This window comes from Ursus arctos, unplaced genomic scaffold (genome assembly GCF_023065955.2).
Source record: "Ursus arctos isolate Adak ecotype North America unplaced genomic scaffold, UrsArc2.0 scaffold_36, whole genome shotgun sequence".
Taxonomy (NCBI): Eukaryota; Metazoa; Chordata; class Mammalia; order Carnivora; family Ursidae; genus Ursus; species Ursus arctos.
In genome coordinates, this window is record NW_026623050.1 from 11,427,817 (window position 1) to 11,451,264 (window position 23,448).

Sequence of the window (23,448 nt, forward strand, 5' to 3'; positions counted from 1 at the left end):
ACATTGTTTATTGGTAACAGTGATATTGATGATTTACACCTGGTCTGAGACACGCGGAGGGTTCTGTCATAACAAGTATGTGCCTACACGACCAACAGAGGATGAGAAACCCTGGTCGAGCCTCCATCTTGAGCGCCTTGGTTCTGAGATGGTCCATGTCCACATTGGTGCTTCCTAATCTGAGAGAAAGTGTGTCTAGACAGCCCCTTACAGAGGGATTGCAAGTGGAGCTTGGACTTGGCTGCCCTGAACCTTTTGCTGCGAGGTAGCCTTTGGCTGTGATGCGTAGCCTTACTTGAATGCTGTTGCTATATTATATCCTTTTCCTGCAACAAACTATAGATTTTAAGCATTGTAATTTTGAGTCCGATGAGTCTTTAGCAATCAAACCTCCCTTAACTGTTTCTGTTAGTGCAGTTAAAAATGGTGTATTTTTTCTATTATTCTAATTTCTCAAAAAAAGAAAAAAAAAGGATCCTATGTATCCAAAATGTTGGCCAAAAAAATCTGGGGTAGTGTATTTTTACATTCTTCTGCACTATTGGGTGGTATTCCTATGTAGAAACAAGTTAACACACTGTAGTGATCAGATTTATGAGCTTTATTTCTTTAAAAGATTTTATTTATTTATTTTTAGAGAGAGAGAGAACGTAGTTTCACAAAAATCCATATGAGGAGAGACATTGAAAGGAATGGTCAGTAAGGCCTGAATAATGTCCACTAGAAATAGCACTGGAGAGGTCAGGTCAGGGATATTAATACATTGCAGTGATAAGGTAGAAATCAGAGATTGAGGAGTAAGTGAAAGGTGAAAAAGTGGGGACAGTATTCTTTCTAGAAGCTTGGCTCTAAAGGAAACTGAAGTTGCCAGAAGAAGAGTTTTTATTTTGAAGTTATTTTAAGTATGACTATTTGCTGAGGGGAAAAAATAACATGCACATACTCACAGAGGCCAGAGTTACAAGGATGATGATAATTGATACAGCAAGTTCCCGAAGGAAAGATTAGAGTGAAAGGATAGTTGTATGGGTTAGACCTGCTCAGAAGGTTTACCTCGTTTTCTGTAGCTGTAAGAGAAGTGTCTCTTTGTAGAGGGCTGAGAAGTAAAGACAAGTGATGAGATGAAGCCTGATTTTTCTCTTTAGAAGCTTAGCTACAAAGGCAAGGAGAGAAAGGACTTCAACCAGAGAATGCAAACGCAGACAAATCTGCAGGGGATTGGAGCAGAAAAACTGAGGGAGCTGACACAGGACTGCCTTTATTCTCTCTATGAAAAATGAAACAGGAAGATCAGATAAGAGAACACAGTGAAGGTTTGGAATAGGCACTGGGGATAATGTGGAGGGATTTGTAATAGAGCTGCTGAGCAGTATTTAGACCTAGGGATACATACCCTAAGTGTGCACCAGTCCACATGACTCTATGGACTTCTTGAGCAGGATTTGGCCCCAGTGTAGAATTGATAGCTGTTCCTGTGGTGGGTGAAAAAGGACACCAGAATACAATGGAGCTAAAGGTGTTGGCATGGGCATAGGGTGAACCTATGGCTCATTTCAGAGCATGTCTTCCCCACCCTCCGACCCCCCAGATTTCTCTTGAGTCCAAACATTTAGCATCTTGAGAACAGAGACTCTTTCTTTTCTGGGTCTTAGGATTAGTCCCTTATATTATTCAGAAGACATTCAGATATTTTTGAATGAATAAATTAACTAATAAAATTTGGGGGTGCCTGGGTGGCTCAGTCGGTTAGATGTCCCATTCTTGGTTTCAGCTCAGCTCATGATCTCAGGGTCATGGAATCGAGCCCCGAGTCAGGCTCTGTGCTCAGTGTGGAGTCTGCTTGAGGATTCTCACCCTCCCTCTGCCCCTCCCCTGTGTGCTCACTCTCTCTCTAAAATAAATAAAATGAATCTTAAAAAAAAAACTAATAAAATCTGACTCTGCTAAACATTTCTGAATACAAGTATTAGGTTTAAATTATTTACAAGGGATGAATATATTATTTCAGAGTATTAGAATTCTGTCCCTAGAGCTACATTCTTGTAATTTACTTATGCTTAAAATAATTGGACTGATGCCAAACTCTAATGAAATCCATTCTATAACATAAAAGTTTATTAGAATAAAAATACATGTACAATCCAACATTAAAATTATTTCACATTGCATGTAGGTTTTACCTCCATTAGTCTTTTTTAATGTTTTTAAGGTCTGTGCTTTAAATAATTTGCACATCTGTAAACCAAGCTTAGATTATCAAGGATGCAATATATCCATTAGACACTGGACATCAAAATTTAGGATCGGAACTGATAGTTATAACCTATTGCACTAAATATTTCCGTAAAATTTGGACAGAGAAAAAAGATTAAATCACTTGAAATGAGGTAAGTTGTATGAAAAGGTTTTTAGTAGCAAATATCACCAATGTTGAAATAAGAATATTAAAAACATTCATGGAAAATTCACTTAAAATGTTTGCATAGTCTAGGTTATTTTTTAAAGGTGAAAAATTAAAAATTACCAAAATTCCTCATTAGAAAAAGAGACAATTATCTGGTTTTCCTTAAGATCTGTGTACATTTTAACTCTTTCTCTCATTTAGAAAAAAGAAGTGATACAAACATTCACAAGTCTTAGAAAAAAGGAAAAAATAATGAAGATTAGGACCAACTTTTCAAGCTGCCTTTTGGAAAGAAAATTAAAAACAGAGGTAGACGGTTAAATATTAGTGGCCAAGTTACTCAAAAGACTAATTTTTGTTGGTACACATTCACCAAATGTTTACACTTGAAGCCAAATAGTAAATGAATTTAGGAGGAGAGAGTAAGACCTAGCACAAGTTACTTCCTTACATCAAAGAAAAGTAATAAAAATAAACCAGGCTTAAGACCCCTGTTAAGGATATGATTGTTTAAAGCACTACAGTTCATGCACTTTTTCAAGTGGGAGAATTAACCTTATCCCTAAGCTTCCTAGATTTATTGGAGGCCAAGCCACCAGCGCCGTCAGGCCCGGTCAGTCAAAGTAGGACTGCAGGGTGCCGCGGCGCCGGACATCGCAGGTCCAGCAGTGGAAGCCTCCTCCCAGGGAATTGGCATTACGGATGTTAACCTTGATGGTACTGATACCTGCATCAAAAGAGAGACATATGGTCAGTTAGATGGACTCCCAAGAAGATTCCTAGAGGAAGTAAGCCCAAAGATGGGTAGGAATCCTGAGTCTGCAATCCTCAAGTCTACCTGAACCCCAAACAGTCTTTCAACTGCGTTGTCTCCAATTATATTGCATCTAACCTATTCCACTGTTACATAAAGTCTTCACCAGAAAGTCATCAGAGATTGTGAAGTCTACTTTGTTCTGCTGACAATTCACAAGTCAAGGGGCTGGATGAGCAGATGTGTCTCATGGGATTATATTTACCACCTTAAGAAAACGATGGAACCAAGCTTGTATTTTAATATGCTGGGCTGTATGCTCATTCAGGTATCAAATCTATTGAGGTAGTTAGTTTAATCTGGCATCATTTGTACTGATATTCTTGTGTTGATGTGCATGGGCCAACCAACTGTGTTTAGAAAGAAATGTGCTGTGTTCAGTGTAACAGGATTTTAAAAAGAAAATCTATCCTCCTCCTTCAAGGAATGCATTATTTTGAGGGGAAAGATAGCTACAGAGTCACTAATGGTTCCACTGGGGTAGTCAGGGAGGGAAGGCAGCAGGAGCCATCAGAAAAGACTTTCCCAAGAAAGTGAGACTGAGCAGGGCTTTGGGAAGTACGAATAGAGTGTGGAAGGGGTAAGGAGTGGGCTTGGGATGAAGAGTGGACTTTTAAACACAGGTGTGTTTCCTGGTAGACAGATGTATCTATCTTATTCAGATGGCTAGAGCCATTTTAATCCTGAATTAGGAAGGTTCCAGCTGCTTGATAAAGTTTGCTTTAACAAGTTCCCTGTGTCTAAAATTATAAAATAATATTATGTATCATATATCTGGTTCTTAATCTTAAAGGACAAAGAAACTGAACCCAAGCAGTTGGACTGTTTCATGAAAGTCAGGAAAAAAGTGGCATAGCATTAGAGGTCAAATCATTAGATTGGACTCGATCTAAAACTGACCGGCTAATCCTTTTCAACTGATACCACATTAAAGAGGGATGTGTCAGAGGGGCAAATCATTTCTTCTGGGTAGTACACCTGAACTGTAAGACACGAATCACAACATGACTCACAACAAATACATACTGCCTGGCTTTGACTTAGGATCTGTCACGTGTGTGAAGAGTGATGGACATGCATACTTCTGTACTCTGCATCCTAGCCATGTAAAAATCCTCGCTTTCACTTTTCTCAATAGTGTCAGAATAACTATTTTAAAATTTCAATATCAGGATAAGCAAATTCCCACCCAAGTGAAAACCAGTTCTTAGTTCAAAGCTGAATGATTTACTGACCCTGTCTGCTGCATTCTATTACTTGGTTCACTGTGCTTACCACACATGTAAGTCACTTCTGTATCTGTACCCTTAGAAGTCCTTTAAAATATGTAATGACAATTAAATGACTTTTAAAGGACCCTCAATAAGTCAATTTCTTATTTGCGGAAGGACTGAATGATCTCTTATGTTCATCTACAAAGGGTGTAGTTCTTCAATACATGGGCACCAAGAGGTTAGAGAAATCACAGAAGATTGACACACTTATTGCTAAGGGAGTGTCTGAGGAGCCTGGAATGCATCTCCAACTTTTTGGGATTATGATCTTTAAAAATAATAGTATTGTGCATCTATGAAATAATAATATGGTACCTCTAAAAGGAACAGAAATTGAATTAGGCAAGTCATACATCAGACCTAGAAGGTAATTTCCTTAGTTCTTCTGGTTCAATACTTTCATGCATGACACCATGTTTCATTTATTGTACATACCCAGTTTTTCAAACATCTTTTGAATTGGGACTTCATTGGCATCCACCATGACACGCTTTTCATCTAGCATTAAGACATTCATGGAAAGCCATTTGGATGACATCCAGAGTGGGTGATCTAAAAATAGCAACAACTGTTAAATCATGTCCACTATCATTTTTGTTTAAAGCAAGGGTTCCAAAGTGAAGAATATTAAGTGACACTTCCATTCTTTCAGTAGTTTACTTTCCGTGTGGAATTTCATTTTAATCTTAAGACAATTTATCTATAAATGTTAGGACTCAATCTATACCCATTACACATTTGGATTTCACCTTGTTTTCTTTAAAAAGTCATTTTTTGCTTTGTGATGTTGCTTTATACTGGGTTTTCCATCTTCTCACTTTCATTGTGTATGGAAGGAGAGGTTGCAAACCTAAGTCCCAGCCTTGTTCTTGTACCTATAGGCCCAAGTGCTAGTTTACTCCTTCCTAGGGAAATATTTTCTCTGAAGTGCTAAAATTTGGGCTGCAGTCTATAGATGAAAGATCTTCAGTCACTGAAGTACTCATTTTAGGCTATGAGTATATAATAGTAAACATACCATCTGGGATGACTGGTATTGGAGGAGTAACTATGGTCCATCCCGCTTTCTTGAAAAGATCAATCTGCAAGACAAAAACAAACAGACAAACAAAACAAAAAACAAACCCCAAGGAGGTTTAAATCCATATATGCTATTATTATCTTAGTCTCTCATAGGTCTTATGATTAATAATTCTTTTTGAGACACCGACTTCTCAACTGCCAAAATAAATTAAATTTTCAATCCAAACATTTGAAATGATTTTGTTTGAATCCTAATTAGGAAGGTACATAAAACCCCCATATTACCAGGTTAAAGTTTAAAAAAGTAACAGAAATGTTGAAGCTTTTAAAAATATCCCCATGCTTTATTTAGGTTCCAGAGATCTTAAAATATGGAAGATACTTTTCTTGACAAATTGGCATTAAAGAAAATGAAAGTATTTCCTAACTTTAGCTCTAAGGAAACAAAAAAATGTGACTGTGTTCAACCCATAGTCCATCTGCTTCATAGTCCGTCACTTTGCATCTCTACCATGGCATAAAGACACACGTTAAGGATGTACTCCCAAAGAACCATAACCGTCCTTAGTCACCATTATAACCCAGCCATCCCTGTGTTCACAGACTCACTTAGTATAACAATAAATTATATTAAAGTGAAACGGATAAGTAATCTTGGTCTTTGGGTATAAATATACACGATGGAAATGAACAGTGACATGGTAAAATAGTGTACTGCAGCCTACCAAATAACACAGAATCCCTCACCACCCAACTGGAAGGGTGAGGGGGCGAGCAGAAGTAGGAGGCTGCAAGTGATAGGGACAGAGCAGTCACAGTGCAGTGGCTCTGCTCCTCCTGCAGGCTGGGGCTGGCCAAAGGGTCCTGACCCACCGGAGAAGGAGGCAGACACCCATTACCCAGGGCATTGCCCAGCCATGCAGGGATCATTCGGTTTGCAGTTCCGCTGCTGGGGGATCTTGGCTGCAAGCTATGGGATAATAGACTCTGTTCGATAAAAACACACACAGACACACAAACTGGAGGCTTTGAAAGCAGCAAGCAAGGACAATCAAAGTCTGATGACACTACGCTAATTATCATGGCTACAACGTACATTTGTGAGTTCTGGACACCTTGTAGTAAATCCCCCATAAGCAATCCAATGTTTGATTATCATAATGTTGAGCACTGCTGAATTTGTCGTTTAGGACCTAGACTAGGAACTATGGAAGTGCTTAAAATAAAAGTTTTTATATAAAGTAATTACTTCAGTTGCTAGACTCTGTTGCTTCTCCAGAGTCTTAAGAGCTCCCTTACCTGATGGCACGGTCGGTCAGGGTTGGAAAGCACGAGACCAGGTCCAATGATATTGAAGGTGGCATCAATATGCATTGGATTAGGATCTTTAAAGGAGATGATATGCACTCTGTAGTCTGGAGCAAGATGCCTACGCATCCATTCAATGCCCAGGTAGTTTGTAACCTTAAAATGAAAGGAGGACATAATTCTAAACAGATTGGGTTCTATGTTTAGATAACTAAAAATATTCAGGATGAAAATATTTTCATAAAATAAATAAACACTATGTACAAGTAAATAATACAATAATAAATTAAAAATATAATAATAAAGTGTGGAATTTAAGAGGCAACTTTTATTGACCTGGCTTCTCTGTGCAAAAATATCTCTTCCAGCTCTAATGAAGTCAGCAGCATCAAAGCATGGCTCGAACTCAGTTGTCACAAATTTTCCCTGAGCAGCCAATTTGTGTCTGTCTTCTACAGAATGGATAGGGTAATTCTAATTGGAACAAGAATGAACACAGACAATGCATTGGTCCATAAGGAAATTATTTATGAGGCATTCATTACTAAGAAAATCAATTCAACAGCATCACTTCCCAAAACAGTACTACCCCGTTTTAGACTAAAACATGCATGGAGAAGACGTAGGCCTATGCTAACTAAATGAAAATAAACTAACAACAAAAACCAAAAGCCAGAAACTAGTCATGACAGCAATTCTTGATACTTAGAAGGAAATTGTATAGCGATAGTAATAATTCTGAAAATATTCATGATCCATACATTGATTTATGGACCTATCTACAATACTGAAAGTCAACAGAATGAAGTCATTCTCTTCTTGTAGAAAAGAAATTTGGTCCTGAGCCTAACTCATACCATAAATGAGATGCCCTGCCTCCCATGCCAAAACTGACTTGCTGTGGTGGAATGAATTCATTACTTATTTCTGTCTTTAAACCCCTAGAAGAAATTTTGATCTTTTGATTCTTTCTATAAATGATGAAATAATAAGTGACCTAACAAGGGATATATATTTCCTTTTACTGTGAGTTTGGCCTGTCAACCACATTGTTTCTCTAGAAACAATGAGTACAGTTGAGTGACTTTTCTGTTTCTACCAATGAATAGCTATGTGCCTTTAGGCAAGTTTTCCTCCCCATAAGGGAACATTGATGTTCCTCCCTCAGAGGGTTTTGTGAAGAATAAACAGGACTGAGGGTGTATAAAAGCACCTAGCTCAAGACCTAGCACACGGTAAGCACCAGATAAGTGTTAGCCATTACTACTATTACTATTATTATCACAATATCATTTACTCTTATTTTCATCATAAAACAGTCATTTTTTTTAAATGAAGGTGATGTTCTCAGTTTCTTAAATGCATACTAAATACAAGGTATCAGAGAATCTCTATGTCATTCTCTGGATTATTGAGAAAAGTTACTAATAAGCTCACCTATAATTAGGGTCTTACCTGGTCATAAAGCTTATCACCCATTGTTGGCTTGGGAGCTGTTGTCCACTTGGCGCCACGGTGGAAGTAGTCTTTGATAATTGACCTGTATGCACGGTACTCAAAGAAGCGGGCGCGCCATGCCATGGGAGCCTCGATAATCTCATTTCCCACAACTATCAGGATGTCTCGAGGCATCGCACTGTATAAACCTAACAGACCAAAAAGTTCCACGACAACCTCAATAATGCTAATTTCCAAGACAGAAGAGTCTATATAATAGGATCCCAGGTTTGGGTTTAAAAAAATTACAGAAAACCTATAGGAATGTGTATGCATGTATTTATGTCCAAATAGAAAAAGATGGAGTGATACATACTAGACTGTTAGCATGAGTATTCTGTGTGGGGATGGCAAAGCTAAGAGAGAGAGAAAGAGAGAGAGAGAGAAAGAAAAAGAAAGCAAGAGAAAGAAAGAAAGGAAAGAAGGATGAAAGAGGAAAGAAAAAAGGAAAGGAAAGAAAGGAAAAGGAAGAAAAGAAATGAAGCAATAAGGTCCTTGTTCAAAGAGATCTAGAACCACCAAGTTTTCACATTTTGTAAGCTCCTTTCTTGATACATAGAAACAGAGTTCTTCAGGGAATATCAGTACCACAAGATAAAAATTGGGCCAAGGATCATTTCTAGAACTGTAAATTAGAACACTGAATTCAGGCACAAGAACAATCTTGTAGCAATGTCAGTTAAAACTAAAATGGGAACGTTTCTGTTCCCCTCTTAACTTCTGTACTTGAGGAAAATGACATGGAATCCACTGTTTTATGAAAGGAAATGATCATAAGGTTTAGAAAAACTGCTTCTTTCAAGAAGATTCTGATTTACAATGGAGTTTAGAATATGGACATCTTAATCATATCAAAAGAACCAGTCTGTTCCTAAGTAATCTTTAAAGTTTTGAAGGATTAAATAAATAAATAAATAATAACATTTCAGAGGATGATTAAAGGAATCTCTGAGAGATTATCTGAGCTTTCTCCTTACACATTAAGAAAGAAATTAAAAATTAAGACACTAGCAGTTTAGATACACAACATCACTTACCCGTAGACTCAAAATCAGGAGTTTTATACTTCAACGACCAGTCAATGGGGTCAGGTCTCCTCACTGTCACTCCTTCCATTTTTAAAATATTGCACATCTCTTCAATTTCAGCAACAGCCTTTTTCAAATGATCTTTGGGAAAATAATGGCCTCCGTGCTTCTGGTAAAATGGCCAGTACTTTTCATATGTGTTGGCCTATAAGCAGGAGAAAGTAAGTGAAATACTTAATCAGAGAATACAACTCATGATAAGGTTATAGGCAGTGAACAATGATTTGTAGAACTTATTTTTTCTTTTTTTTTTTTTTCTAATTTTTATTTATTTGAAAGAGAGAGAGCACGAGCGGGAAGGAGAGGGAGAAGCACTCCCCGCTGAGCAGGGAGCCTACTCGGGGCTCGATCCCAGGACCCTAAGATCATGACCTGAGCCAAAGGCAGACGCTTAACCACTTAACTGACTGAGCCACCCAGGCGCCCCTGATTTGTATAATTTAATGGAAATGAGACTAAGACTATGTGTTGTCTAGTGTTGATCCCCAGCACCGACCACACTCGGGAAGTGTGTGGGAAGACACTTAATATTTGTTGAATGAATTGTAAATATTCTTGATGCTTTGAGACCTTTTGCTCCCTTTGTGTGGGATCTTCTGCCCTGCCGTTTACAGCATGTCTGCCATCGGATGGGCTTGGAGTCTTCTTGGACCAGTTTTTATTGGTCCTTCATAGACAAAGCTTCATACAAAACAGGACATAGGTACTCTGTTAGACAGTCTCAGTGAAATCAAATAAGAAAACAAACAAAAGAGCATAAGAGGATAAGAGCACATCTGTACTTAGATAAAACCATGTGCTACCCATGCATCCCAGAATTCTGTCTAGAAAACAGCACCGCAAGATACTCTGTAGGAAAATAGGACACTGCCCCCTTAAAATTAGGGACATATTCTCAAACATTCTTTGTTGCTCTTAAAAACCCATCATTGATTTTCTCATTCAACAGAATTAGCACTTGGCAAAATTCTGCAGCAGCGCAAGTCTGTCTTTGATACTACCTAGCCTTCCCTGCAGACATGCCTCCCCTTCCCAGTCTTTCCAAGTTCTCATACCACTTCAAGTCCTTTTGTCATAGAGGGAAGTGATCTGATAAATGAATTCACACACTTTTGGCAGCTGAAAAAAAGCTTAACATTTAGAAAGTGTCCAAGGGTGATATGCATTTTAAAAGACAACTGAATGAAAACCAGTTAGATGCTTTAAAAAGGCTCAATTTGCTAAAAATGACTGTTGAAACAGGGCAGCCATAACAACTGTAAAATATTGGTTTTCAAAAACATAAAAATGTAGGATTCTTCATTCAGATTGTTTTGCATGTGCCTAAATTCTCAGTTTAAAGAAATACATTGGGAAATGTAGATGTATATGGATGTAATTTATCAAGATAGATGAGGAAGAATTCCAATCAGAAGATCAAACACTAGGAAAAAAAACCTTGGACTTTCATCCAAAGACTGGCAAAGTGATATACATCTGTATATTTTAAGTTTAAAAAATATTTAAAGCAGGTATTTAAAAAAAGTTCCTTATATTATTAACTGTTTAACTACCAGTCCCGATCACGTCAGATAAGGTTTCCATCACAAATCAGACAATTTCAGAGAGCGGTTAAGGGCTATGAAGAAGGGAACCCGGTAATGAGATAGAGTGTGTCTAGATGTCTAGCCCAGTAATGTCAAAGACGATGTCTTTTTCAGATTTTCTGTCTCTGCTTCCATTTCCACCTCAGTCTGAGAAATATCAAATATGTGGAGGCAGACCTGCCTCTTGTTAGTTCTGTACCTACGTTCACACCAGTACGGCTGGAGCTGAGCCTGCTGGAGAAGGAGGAATAAGACTCTGAAAAACATGGCTTTAACAAACATGGAGGATGCTGGTGAGGCTCTAAAACAGGGGATGGCAAACTAAAGTCCATGGCCAGATTTTTTTTTTTTTAAGTAAATACAAGTTTTTCGGGAACACAGGCACACTCATTCATTTACATATTGCCTGTAGTTGCTTTTGCACTATAGTGGCGGAGTTGAGAGGTCAGTGGTGACAGAGACCTACGGTCTGCAAAGCCTGAAATGTTTATTATCTGGCCTTATGACAGAAAAAGTTTGCTGATCCCTGTCTACATTATTGGTTAGTTGCTTTACTTTGGGAGATCTTTAGAAAAACAACAGGCTCAATTTCTGGCCTGTGACAAATATCAGTATCAAATTATCAGTATTAATTTGCATACTTTTTAAGATCAATCTACTCTTTTTAAAAACAAAAGCATTCCACTGTTTTCTACTCCTAGGAAGTCTGGCAGCAGCCCCCAGAAGGAGAGGATAATAAGGAGTCTTTCTATTCCTCTCAGACACATCGCGGTACTACTCCTCCATTCATTGCTTCCTCCTTCTCATGCCAGGCACATCGCTTACAGTCCGCTAAAGGACAAGAAGCCTTTGAAACTTTAAAACTCATTCCAGCAGATGCACAGCCATGCTGTCTTGCCAGACATATTCCAAGGTATTCTGTGTAACTATGCAGAATGAAGCTCGCCTTGGTAAATATGAACTGTGCTTTCCTGGGGGGGAAAAAAGCTATTTGAACAAGTGTGAGTTTCCTTGTGTAACTCGTACTCTGTCTGGCTAAGGTTGAACAAAGTCCAAATGATCAAGGCACATTACATTTTCCAAGACATAGTTGGAAATTATTTACACTTCCTTTGTAACCTTGCTAAATGAGTTAGCAATTATTTACCAAGTGTCTGCAAGATAAAAAACACTACGTTAAATGCTTAGCATATGATGTTTTTAATAATCTGTTGCAGAGATGTGGCTGCACTCCTAGAAACTTTATAGGCTTTCAGAGCTTAAAACCCTGTGGGGAGGGGCGGGGTGGGGCGGGGTAGGGGGCGGTTTGCCAAACGAATTTTAAATACTGTCTTTGGAAGGCTCTGAAATATCAATAGAAACTTCTTATTTACCCAGCTTCAAGCTTATAGTACATTAACCTTGACTGACTTTGTATCTTATGAAAGGTCCTTTCTTAAGAGCTTTATTTTAAAGATAAAAGCAAAACAAAAAGCACATATTTGGTGGAAAGTATGCATTATGTTTTACAGAATAAAAAACTACATAGCTTTTAAAAACTGTGCTTCCTGACAACTATAGTCCTTAACTCCCACAAAATTTCTCTAGCCTTTATATCTTCCAACCAATCTTATGCTCTAATTGCCCATAAGCAGTTTAATACATTATTTTATCTTTCATCGTTCCCAAGCTGATTAATACATCTGTATCATTTTTCTCTATTAGTTAAGGCCTTGCCTTCTGGGGGCCATGCATGTCTTTAATTTTCTCTCCCTCGTTACCTAGTTTAGCATGTGGCATAAAGCAGAAATAACCAGACAAATGAATGAAATCAATACTGCTAATACTAGTAGTATCTACAATCATGGCACTCCCAATGTACTTCTGTAATGTAACACTAGATCCATACAACAGTAAGGAAGTATGGTTCTGTCCCTTGAAATACTTAGCATGTAACCTTTTACCTTCGTATTTAATCATGTCAGGTAGATAGCAAACCTCTTAATATCTTCACTTTATTGAGGCCCAGAAATTTGTGGAATCTTGCACAAGGCCAAAGAGCTGATTAGCCAAGACTGGTATCAAGCTTCTTACTCAAATACGTAATTCAGTCCTGGTCTCCTGACTTCAGCCCGGTACTCTTTCCACAAATGACAGAGAATTCAAAATCAGGTCTGAGAATCATGTCTGTTTCCATTAGGTTACATAATACAAAAATCAACAATTTTATAGACAAGTAGAAGGATAAGCTATTGCTTGAATTTGAAACTTAATTCCACCCAGTTAAAATGGTTAAGGGATGGAACTTCTTTTCAAGAAAAGACTTAAAAGAGGTCATGCCTTTTTAAAACATGTGGATGATACATAAATTAATCTGTTCATCAAATATCAAATATCAGAACCAGGGGTAGTTTCAGAACAATTAGAAGTTATGACTTTTTCTATTACCCTGCCTCTGTGGTCTAATTAAAGACTCATTTTCTTTGAGAAGACTTCCTAACTCTCCATCATTTGGTCATTGCTTTTTTCCTTTACTCTTCTGGCATTCAATTCAACTGCCAGTTGGTTGGCATAAGATACTTAGCTTTAGTCTCTGTTTCTATACAAAGATCTTATCTCTCTAAACAGAAAGCCAGGTCTTTTGTGCTGTTACCTCTGGAACCCTGGTACAAGGTAGGCAGCATTTCTGACGATGATGGCAATGGTGTAACAGAACTTCCTTAATCCACGGTATAAATAACAATGTAAATATTCAGGAAGAATTTAAGTATATTGAAGATATATTTCTAACCCATTATTAATGGAAGCTCAGGCTGTGCCTGCAATGTGGGTGGCACTCCCTTCTGCAGGATACATCTTGAACACCAACCCACAGAGGCCTGGCCTTAGGAATATTTCAGATAAAGAACACTAGGAGTTTTTAAAAGAGAGATGTGACTTGTCGCCAGGGAAACCCTGGAAGGCTATGTGGAAAGGACCATCAGAGCTCTGTGGTAGTAAGAGGGGTAGGTTTAAACTAAAGACGAGAGGTATAGGAACATAGGTGGAAGAGTCCTGAGTGGGAGCACAGGCATGAGGGTTGTTTGGGGAAGAGTGAGTAGTCTAGTTTGGCTGCTTATAGGGTTATCTTATAAAGTCTGCTGAAAACCAAGGTGAAATGTTAGAATTGAGAGGGACCCAAATAGGAATGGATATCTGCTAACCTGCCATACTGACACACCTCTAAGATGAGCCAGTGATTGAAATAGGGAGTCCTGGAAAGGCAGGCAAGAGCCAGATTGTGAATGATCTTGAATGCCGTGAGAACTTTATCTGAAGCAGTGGTGGGGGGAGGAGTCATGTAGAAGATTGGGAAATAGAGGAATGATAGGAGCAGGACAAGCAACGTAATCCAATTTTGGTTTAAAAAAAAGCATTCTCGGGGCGCCGGGTGGCTCAGTCATTAAGCCGTCTGCCTTCGGCTCGGGTCATGATCCTGGGGTTCTGGGATTGAGCCTTCCAGTCCAGTCGGGCTCCCTGCTCAGCGGGGAGCCTGCTTCTCCCTCTCCCACTCCCCCTGCTTGTGGTCCCTCTCTCGTTGTCTCTCTCTGTCAAATACATAAAATCTTTTTTAAAAATTAAATTAAAATTTTTAAAAAGCACTCTCACAGAAGCTGGAAGGTGGTTTGGAGAGAAGAACAAATGAGGGAGACCAGTGAGGGGTTAGCTGCGATAGTCGAGGCAGTAGATGCGATCCTGACCTAAGGCAGCAGCAGAGGGATGGAGGCAAGGCTGCTTTTGACAAAGGACTTGTTAAATCCTGGAGAATGGATGTGGAGGATGTGACTGAAGGAGAAATCAAAGATGACTCCTTGATGTTTCGGCTCTAGTAAATGGGAACGCCAAAACTGGAAGGGAAGGGGTGAAGAAGGGTCCAGTACAGCAGAGCGGGGGCAGCTGAACTCAAGGTGTGCGGGGCTTGAGGTGCCACGGCAATACCAGGAAGGAGTTTAACGTGTTGATCTGGAGAGAGATCTGGACCAGAGTGGAGGTGGGAGCCGAAGCTGTGAGAGGAGCTAAGAGACGAGGGCCAGAGTGAAATTCTGCTCGACCCCAACATTACAGACAGTGAAGGAGGATGTGAGGAATAATGAAAGAACTTACATCCCCAGATCAGGTCTGTCAGAATCTGAAGGAAGGAGTTATTTGTGTAAATAGTATAAAACACCAGGGGCGCCTGGGTGGCTCAGTCGGTTAAGCGTCTGCCTTTGGCTCGGGTCATGATCCCAGGGCCCTGGTATCAAGCCCCACCTCGGGCTCCCTGCTCAGTGGGGAGTCTGCTTCTCCTTCTCTCTCTCTGCAGCTTCCCCTGCTTGTGCACATGCTCTCTCTCGCTGTCAAATAAACAAAATATTTTTTAAAAAATAAAACACCACAGAGATTTCAAGTAAGATAATTAAAATCACCACTGGATTTCAGAAGTCTGGAGTAAGCTGCAGTGAAAGCAGTCAGAGAGGAGAGTGGGAGCAGAAGCCAACCTGCAGAAAGTGAGGAGTGAACCCCCTTCAGACATGTAAATACCCTTGCTTTACCTTCACCTCCACAGTGAATGGTGGAACACAGGCATTTTCTGCTCTGCCCACTATCACTTCCTCCAAGGGGTCCCATTCGTTGTAAGAGGAGACGGGGCAGTCCTTGGGCAGAGGATCAGTGGCCTTATCATCAGCTGCACAGGAATTCCGGGAGGAAGCAGTAGCTGCCTGGGTGCTCTGGAAAGTTCGCTGCACCCATCCTGTTAAGGTTCTTCCAAGCTTCCAAGAACAAAGAAAAGATTATTGCATAGTCCTATACAGTACTTGGGGAGGAGGAGGTAGAATGAAACTCAGCATAACATAGACATTTAAAATCCTTTAGGAGAATGTAAATCAAGACGTTAGTTACTATATAGGTGGGTAACAGGGCTATAGTTTTGCCTTCTTGCTTTTTATAAATTATCTTTTTATCTATATGTTAATTGTCATCACTCTTTAAAGCCCCTCAGAAGATTTTATCCCCAGTGACCACCCCCATTTATATCTCAGAATGGTTTTCTGCAATCAAGTTTTAATCCAGCTTTAAGCAACCCTTCCGTAGATGATGGATCACCCTATTCCTAGAAAACCGTAGAAAGCTGCTCCATATCTCCCTGCCAAGTCCAGCTGGAAGAAGAAGCCTCCTTTCCCGTTCGGTATTAAAAGTCACCAATATTAGACTTTTTTTTTTCCAAATTAAATAAAAAGCATATGTAAAGAACCTTATCTTTCAGAATAATCAGCTTCAAACTAAATTTTTTGCATTGCTAACACACACTTCCCACTCTTTGGCACTTCAACTCTGAGAGTGACCAAGTGCCATCTGCTCCATTTCACAGATGGTCCATAGTATTCTAGCCAAGATAGGATTAACCCAAGCACAAATTTAAACCACCAGAAAAGAGAACTTGGGACTTCAAAAAAGCCTTTAGAAAATCCAGGGCCTATAAAATCTATATTAGGGAGAGTCCCTCACCACGGGGCAAACCTCAAACACCACCCACACCCCACACCACACCACCGCGCCCAGTCTCTCTCCTACTCGGTTAAATGCCTTAGGAAGGAGCCAGGAGAGCTGCCAGGGTGGGGACCAAAGCAAGAGGTAGAGTGACAGCTGTTCTGGAAGCAGTTGCCCGGAAGGGAGCCAAACTGCCCTGCTATTCCTGTCCCAGGAGCTAGGGAGGGTCTGCAGGCGCACGCTTACAAACCCTGCAGAAAGTCTGGGTACAGCCTGAACTCGCTCCAACTCCTCTCTCGACTCAGGACTCCATGTTACTCTTGGAGTGGGCCTGCTTGCTCCCTCTCCATCCCAGATTCCCACTTTGCCTCCTCTCCCATCCATCCACACCACACGCATTTCCCCGAAGGCTCCCCAACTCTATGCCCACCCCCTGCACTGAACCCCAATAATTTCATCCTTGTATTAAGAAGTGTCACTCGTCGCCCCCACACCCTCACCCTGGGCCCGAAGCCTCTAGGAGCGCACTGGGATTCGGCTGGGAGGGCGGCGCCCCCTGCAGTGACGGCCACCGCCGCCCGAGACGCGCAGAGAGCGACTGTACCCACGGGGTGTGGCCCCAATGCACGTCCCGCTTCCCCCAGGACACCTCCGAGCTCCCGGCAGCCAGGAAAGGCTCTTGAAGCTGAGCTTCCAAGGGGGACCAGAGGGACATTGTCATGCAATGCTGGCTGGGGAAAGCGAGGGAAGGCGAGGGGGAGCGCACGCGGCCGCCGACCGAGCGGGCGGCGCACGCACCCGAGAGCCGATGTAGTGCACCGCCTCGGCGCCGCGGCTCCCACCGCGCAGACACCGCACCCGCAGCATCGCCCCGCGCCCGGCTTGTCCACGAGCCGAATGTTCCCGGTGCTCGGCCGCGTCCGTAAGGGCCTCCCGAGAGCGCGCCAGCAGGGGGTGTCGGGGCGCGCGGCCCCCGGCCTTTTGTAGGCTCGCCCCGCCCCGCCGCCTCCCGCGCGCCCCATTGGCTGCTGGGAACAGGTGGCGGGGCCGGGGGGAGCGCAGGGCAGCGCGCCCCGCCGCCCAGAATTAGGAACCGTTAAGGGACTTCGGGCTGCGCCCGGTCCAGCCTCCCGTGTTTACCTTTTTTTAGCTTGTCAGTCCGCCGACTGGCTTCGGCTACCCAGCCCAGCGCCCGTCCGCCGCAGGAGGCCCACCAGAGCTTCAGGGGAGGGGAGGAGCACGCGACTTCTGAGGAAGGAAACTTAATAGTACGTTAAATGTGCATTGTTGGATGACAAAGGTAAAGCGTAAGTACAGTCACAGGGTTAAATTCGTCGGTGTGCACTGACTCAGTCCCCTCATCTTGCATTGAACGAAACCACCTAAAGTTTAGGTGGCTTCTTAAGGCAACACCGGGTTTGAGACTGGAGAAGCCTAAGTGTGGAATTCAGGTTCTCTTTCCCCCGAGGTGCTGCACTTTCCACCCACTAGCCTGCTAGGTTCTGGGGGGAATACTAGACGTTTCAAATAGTCGTTGGCCGTGTGCCCTGGCTTGAGAAGCTCAATCATGACGACAGAGACAAAAGCGGGCCAGGAATAAGGGAGGACTACAGACTCGTCTTCCCTTCCATTTCGTGCCTTTAATTTTTTGTCTCAATCTGATTACGGTACATTTGTTAGAAAAGGGGTTCCCGAACAGTGCAAACACTAGAGAACTCAGTTTAACGTTTAAGTACCTAGCAGGAAAGGGGGCACGGAGATTTGAACATTTCATTTTGCACCCACAAAATATGTCATTATTTATTTTTAATGAGCTGTCTTTTTAATTCTGGTGGCTCAAACTTGTTTTCCAAAGTTCACTGATAGAAGGCACCAGACAAGCAGGATGGCATGGTGGAAAGAGCCCTGGAGAGGTAATTGAGAGAACTGGGTGCTAGGCTTGATTCTATTATAGACTACTGTGTGTCTTCGTGAGTTGCAACCTTCTTATCCTCAAAGAGAAAACACTTGCATTTACTGTCCCTAGCACACAGGGTTGTTGAGGGGCCAAAAAGAGAGATTGCATATGCGGAACGTGGTGTGGCACTAAGAGTTATATGAATACAAGGTAATATTTTACCAGCTCTAACAATAAGGAGGCCTCCAAATGTGATAAGGAGTCAGTAAGTCTAGGTCCATATCTTAGCTCTGCTACTAACTTGCTTTGTGACATGAAATCAAATTCTTCCTCCTTTCTAAGGAAGGCATCACACTTCTATTGAAGGCTTTGGCTAATATTTCTCAAAATTTATAAAGTACCTCTCCCAAGAATTAAATGCAGCCACCTTTAAGGTCTAATTTTCTAATGTGCTTAGGGTGGCCAGAGATATACTCCTCCTCAATAAAGGAATTTAAGAGTACAGTAAGTATGCCTAACAAATGGTATTGACATTACTCTGTACAATTTCTGTCTGAGATCTAAGGACACCCTCATAGCATCCATTAAAGACGCTTTTAATTTTGCAGTTGTAAGAATTGGAAGCCTGGAAATAAGGAGGCCAGGGTGTCATTAAATCTTACATAAAGAAAGGCTCATATTATAGCCATAGAACATACCCTTATCTTCTGGAATCCAGGGGAAAGTCTGTGGATAGAGCTACCGAAACCAGTCCTACTGTTATAAAAGCAAATCAGAGCACTTTCCTCACTCCCTCTTTCTTTCTTGTGTATGGATATATGTATTGTTCTTGAAAAAAGTCTGTAACAATTTTTGGATTGACTTCATCAATTGGAAGCACAAGCCTCCCATACTGGTTTGTCTAATACTGTCTGTCCAACTCTGCAAAGCGTTGATGGTGATACCTGGCAACTCCTTGGTGTTTATGCTACTTTTTTTCAAACGAAGTGGAATAGACCATGACTCTTGCCTTCTTCTCCCTCACTGGCAATAGGTTAGTGTAACACCAAGAACTTTGATCAAACCAATAATTTTAGATCTTGGTGGTCTCATAATTATTGGTTATGCATATTCATGTCTAATAGTAGCATACTCTTGTAGGTTAATCTAGGGGCATAATTTAGGGTCATGTGGGGGTAAAAGCACAAGGAATAGAAAACTCATCAGAAGCATGGCAAATTATTCTGTTTTCCAATTTCTCCCTCATCACTGTTGCTTTGGGGACATGCTCAACTCTACCAGGTTCCACCCAACAAAGTACAGAGTTTGTGAAATGTGTCCTGAGATTAAAAAACCCAGAAAGCTAATAAAGTCCTTGGGTCAACACCAATGAACTCAAAAGGGCCTATTGTAAGAATTCATTATTTCACTGTCATGGTTGACGCCAGAATCTCTGCATAGGAAGCAATAGTAATGTGTTCCTAGAACTTAAGAGATATACTCTGTGAAACTAGTAACACACACACACACACACACACACACACACACAGTGGATGAAATTAGCTATCTTCAGAAGTCATCCATTCAAAGAGACATTTGTACTTATAGTTTAAGAGACAGGAGATCTCTCAAATTAAATCAGAAAAAGATGGTATTACTCAAGTTCAAACAGAGTGACCACAGTATGTTCTCATGACTAGAATGTAATTAAAGACAGATGTGATTTTTAAAAAGTATTAAAGCCAGATACCTGTCTGGCTCAGTCAATAGAGTCTGTAACTCTTTTTTTTTTTTTTTTTTTTAAAGATTTTATTTTATTTATTCGACAGAGATAGAGACAGCCAGCGAGAGAGGCAACACAAGCAGGGGGAGCGGGAGAGAAAGAAGCAGGCTCATAGCAGAAGAGCCTGATGTGGGGCTCGATCCCGTAACGCCAGGACCACGCCCTGAGCCGAAGGCAGCCGCTTTAACCGCTGTGCCACCCAGGCGCCCCAGAGTCTGTAACTCTTAATCTTGGGGTTGTGAGTTTGAGCCCCACATTAGGTATAGAGATTACTTAAAAAACTTTTTTTTAGAGGGGGTGAATTCTAGGGGGGATGGGTAGAGGAAGAGGGAGAGAGAGAATCTTAACCAGGCTCCATGCCTAGTATGGAACCCGACAGCAGGTCTCCACCTCACGACCCTGAGATCATGACCTGAGCCGAAATCAAGAGCCAGATGCTCAACCAACCGACCCACCCAGGTGCTCCCCCCTTAAAAAAAATTTTAAGTTAAAAAAAAAGTATGATTTGGATTGCATTAATGAAATGTCTCTGGAAGGATACACAAGACAGTGATAACAGAAGTTGCACCTGGGGCAAGGACATGGGTGACTGTAGGACAGGGGCAAGAGGGAGATTTTTCACTGCATACCCTATTGTACTTTTAAATTTTGAACATTTGAATGAATTGCCTATTAAGCAAATAAATATTTAAAAGACTGCATTTAGGGGCGCCTGGGTAGCGCAGTCGTTAAAGCGTCTGCCTTCGGCTCAGGGCGTGATCCTGGCGATCCGGGATCGAGTCCCACATCAGGCTCTTCCGCTGTGAGCCTGCTTCTTCCTCTCCCACTCCCCCTGCTGTGTTCCCTCTCTCGCTGGCTGTCTCTCTGTCACATAAATAAATAAAATCTTTAAAAAAAAAATAAAAAAAATAAAAGACTGCATTTACAGAGGTATTGTCAAAATGGAGTTTTTAAAAAGGAAGCCAGAGTGCACAGTTTGTCAGACTCTATTCACCCAGCTCTATCTAAGGATGGAATCAGAATATTCTGGTCCCCGAAAAGGTGATACCTATTGAGGACAAGAATAATTTCATGGGGGATGCCTGGGTGGCTCAGTCATTAAGCGTCCGCCTTAGGCTCAGGTCATGATCCCAGGGTCCTGGGATCAAGCCCCGCATTGGGCTCCCTGCTCAGCCGGAAGCCTGCTTATCCTGCTCCCACTCGCCCTGCTTGTGTTCCCTCTCTCACTCTCTCTCTCTCTGCCAAATAAATAAATAAAATCTTTTTTTAAAAAAAAGAATAATTTCATGGGTTTTGATGGAATATCCTTCTAGAATATTCACTCCTCCAGCTTCTGAGTTCACTAAGCAACCTTGTCATTTCTGGAGACCTTGACATGGGGAAAGGGTTTACCCTTCAGGCCAAGCACAAGTGAAAGCTCGGGTTGGAAAGGTAGAGCCCTCATTGTAAACTTCTACATCAATATTCTAGCTTATCCTTCAGAGTCTGGTGAGTTTGGTAGGTGGAGCTCAGTCCTTGCTCTCCAAGTATATTCCTCTTTTTAATGTTCCCCCTTTCCTGCCTGCCTAGTCAATTCTGGATAAACTGATAAAATCTGGTTTCTGGACCTGAAATTATACGGGACTGGCTCGCTCCCACAATGCTGCGTTCTCCTAACGCTCAGTACCCATCATACTGCTCTGGAATTGCCTGCTTCTCTGTCTCTTGTTGGCTCCAAAAGGGCCGGGAGCCTGTTTTATCCGCCGCTGTATGCTGAGCACAGTGCCTGTCACAGCACAGGTCCTCGATCAATCTCAGTGAAGGAGGTGCTGCTCTGAAAGCTTGGAGTTGAATAACCGGACCTCTGTCTTTGCTATCTTGTAGTCTTTGATTTCAACATCCTTTATGTCTCTGGAAATCCTCTCACATAACTTTAACTCTCCCCACCATTCAGATGATTTTCAGGAGTTCTAGCACCACTTTCTGTCCTGGGTGCCTGACCTACATTGTCAAGTACCTGCAGGTCAGAATGTTAGCCTAGGAGCTCTAATACCAATTTGCTGCTATATATGGGGCAAGTCACTCCTCTTCACTTAGTGTGGGATTTCTCATCTGAAATTAAAGGCACTGGTCACTAGATAATCTCTGTGGTCCCTTCCAGCTCTAAAAATGCCGCATTTCTACACTGGGATTTTGTCAGCACCTCAAACTCAGTCTGCCTGCAGTGGAACTGACACCAGCCCTTCCTCCTAGAAAGAGTTCTATCCTTTTCAAATCATTTAGGCTTGAAAGTCTCCAGACATCTCTGCCTCTTCCCCCTAATCTAGTCCTCCATATTCACTGAGTTGCAAAATCTTATGAAGGCAGCTTTTGCACAGTCCTCTTACTGTGGGATTTTTATTGTCAGCATCTGGGTCATTCCTGGCCAGCATGTCTCAGAGATGGATTCTTTTATCAGACAACAATTGCAAAACAGTAGCCCCTAAGTTAAATCCAGGTTTTTCCCAAGTATTTAAAATAATCTCAGCTTAAGTCAGTGCTCAAACCCATCTGGCTTTAAGAATATTGAAGAAGAGGGGTGCCTGGGTGGCTCAGTAGGTTAAGTGTCTGCCTTCGGCTCAGGTCACGATCCCAGCGTCCTGGGATCAAGCCCTGAGTTGGGCTTGCTCCATGCTCAGCGGGGAGTCTGCTTCTCCCTCTGTGCATGCTCTCTCTCTCTCTCTCAAATAAATAAATAAATCTTAAGAAAAAAAAAGAATATTGAAGAAGAAACATCCAGAGTCTGCTCCAAGGAATCTTCTTATTTCTTTCACTTCAGTCTTCTGATACTGTTCTGGAACTTAAAAGAAGTAAACACTATTCGCTTTTAGGTCCTAACTAAACTTAAACTAAAAGGCAAATGTCATTGCCATCTGGTCATGTCTTGATACCATGAGTATATAGCAGGCAACTTTTATTGATGGAAAAACAACTGCATCTGTTCCAGTCTCACCCCAGTCTTTCATTTATTTATTTATTTATTTGATAGCGGGGGAGAGAGAGAGAACACGAGCAGAGGGGAGAAGGGAGGGGCAGAGGGAGAAGCAGACTCCCTGCTAAGCAGGGAGTCTGACTTGGGGCTATATCCCAGGACCCTGGGATCATGACCTGAGCTGAAGGCAGACACTTACCGACTGAGCCACCCAGGCATCCCTCACCCCAGTCTTTAAAAAAATAATAATAACAGCTTTGTTAAGATATAATTCACAGCGCATAAAGTTCACTCTTTTAAAGAGTACAAGGTCAGTGGTTTCTCATATATTCCCAGAGTTGTGCACCTATCACCACTA

General features: G+C 41.5%; 1 protein-coding gene and 1 long non-coding RNA gene across 2 annotated transcripts in view; one reads left to right on the top strand and one right to left on the bottom strand.

Annotated features, from left to right (window-relative positions):
- The window catches only part of LOC113269567 (uncharacterized), a 74,771-nt gene that overhangs the window by 39,391 nt on the left and 11,932 nt on the right, over positions 1-23,448 (top strand). The gene's annotated exons all lie outside the window — the stretch shown is intronic.
- On the bottom strand, positions 2,094-17,486 carry GATM (glycine amidinotransferase). Its single transcript, XM_026518413.4, has 9 exons — positions 17,280-17,486; positions 15,545-15,763; positions 9,358-9,553; positions 8,279-8,469; positions 7,160-7,297; positions 6,815-6,979; positions 5,511-5,574; positions 4,928-5,044; positions 2,094-3,131 (listed from the first exon to the last, which is right to left on the bottom strand). The coding sequence occupies exons 1-9, from the start codon at positions 17,346-17,348 to the stop codon at positions 3,019-3,021; spliced, it is 1,272 nt and encodes a 423-aa protein (XP_026374198.1). The 5' UTR covers positions 17,349-17,486; the 3' UTR covers positions 2,094-3,018.

Excerpts from the sequence above, each read along its gene's own strand:
- GATM (XM_026518413.4), bottom strand. The coding sequence starts at position 17,348 with ATGCTGCGGGTGCGGTGTCTGCGCGGTGGGAGCCGCGGCGCCGAGGCG. Across the intron at positions 5,575-6,814 it reads CTGACCGACCGTGCCATCAG|ATTGATCTTTTCAAGAAAGC; the intron begins GTAAGGGAGCTC and ends TTTGTCTTGCAG. Across the intron at positions 5,045-5,510 it reads AATACCAGTCATCCCAGATG|ATCACCCACTCTGGATGTCA; the intron begins GTATGTTTACTA and ends TGCTATTTTTAG.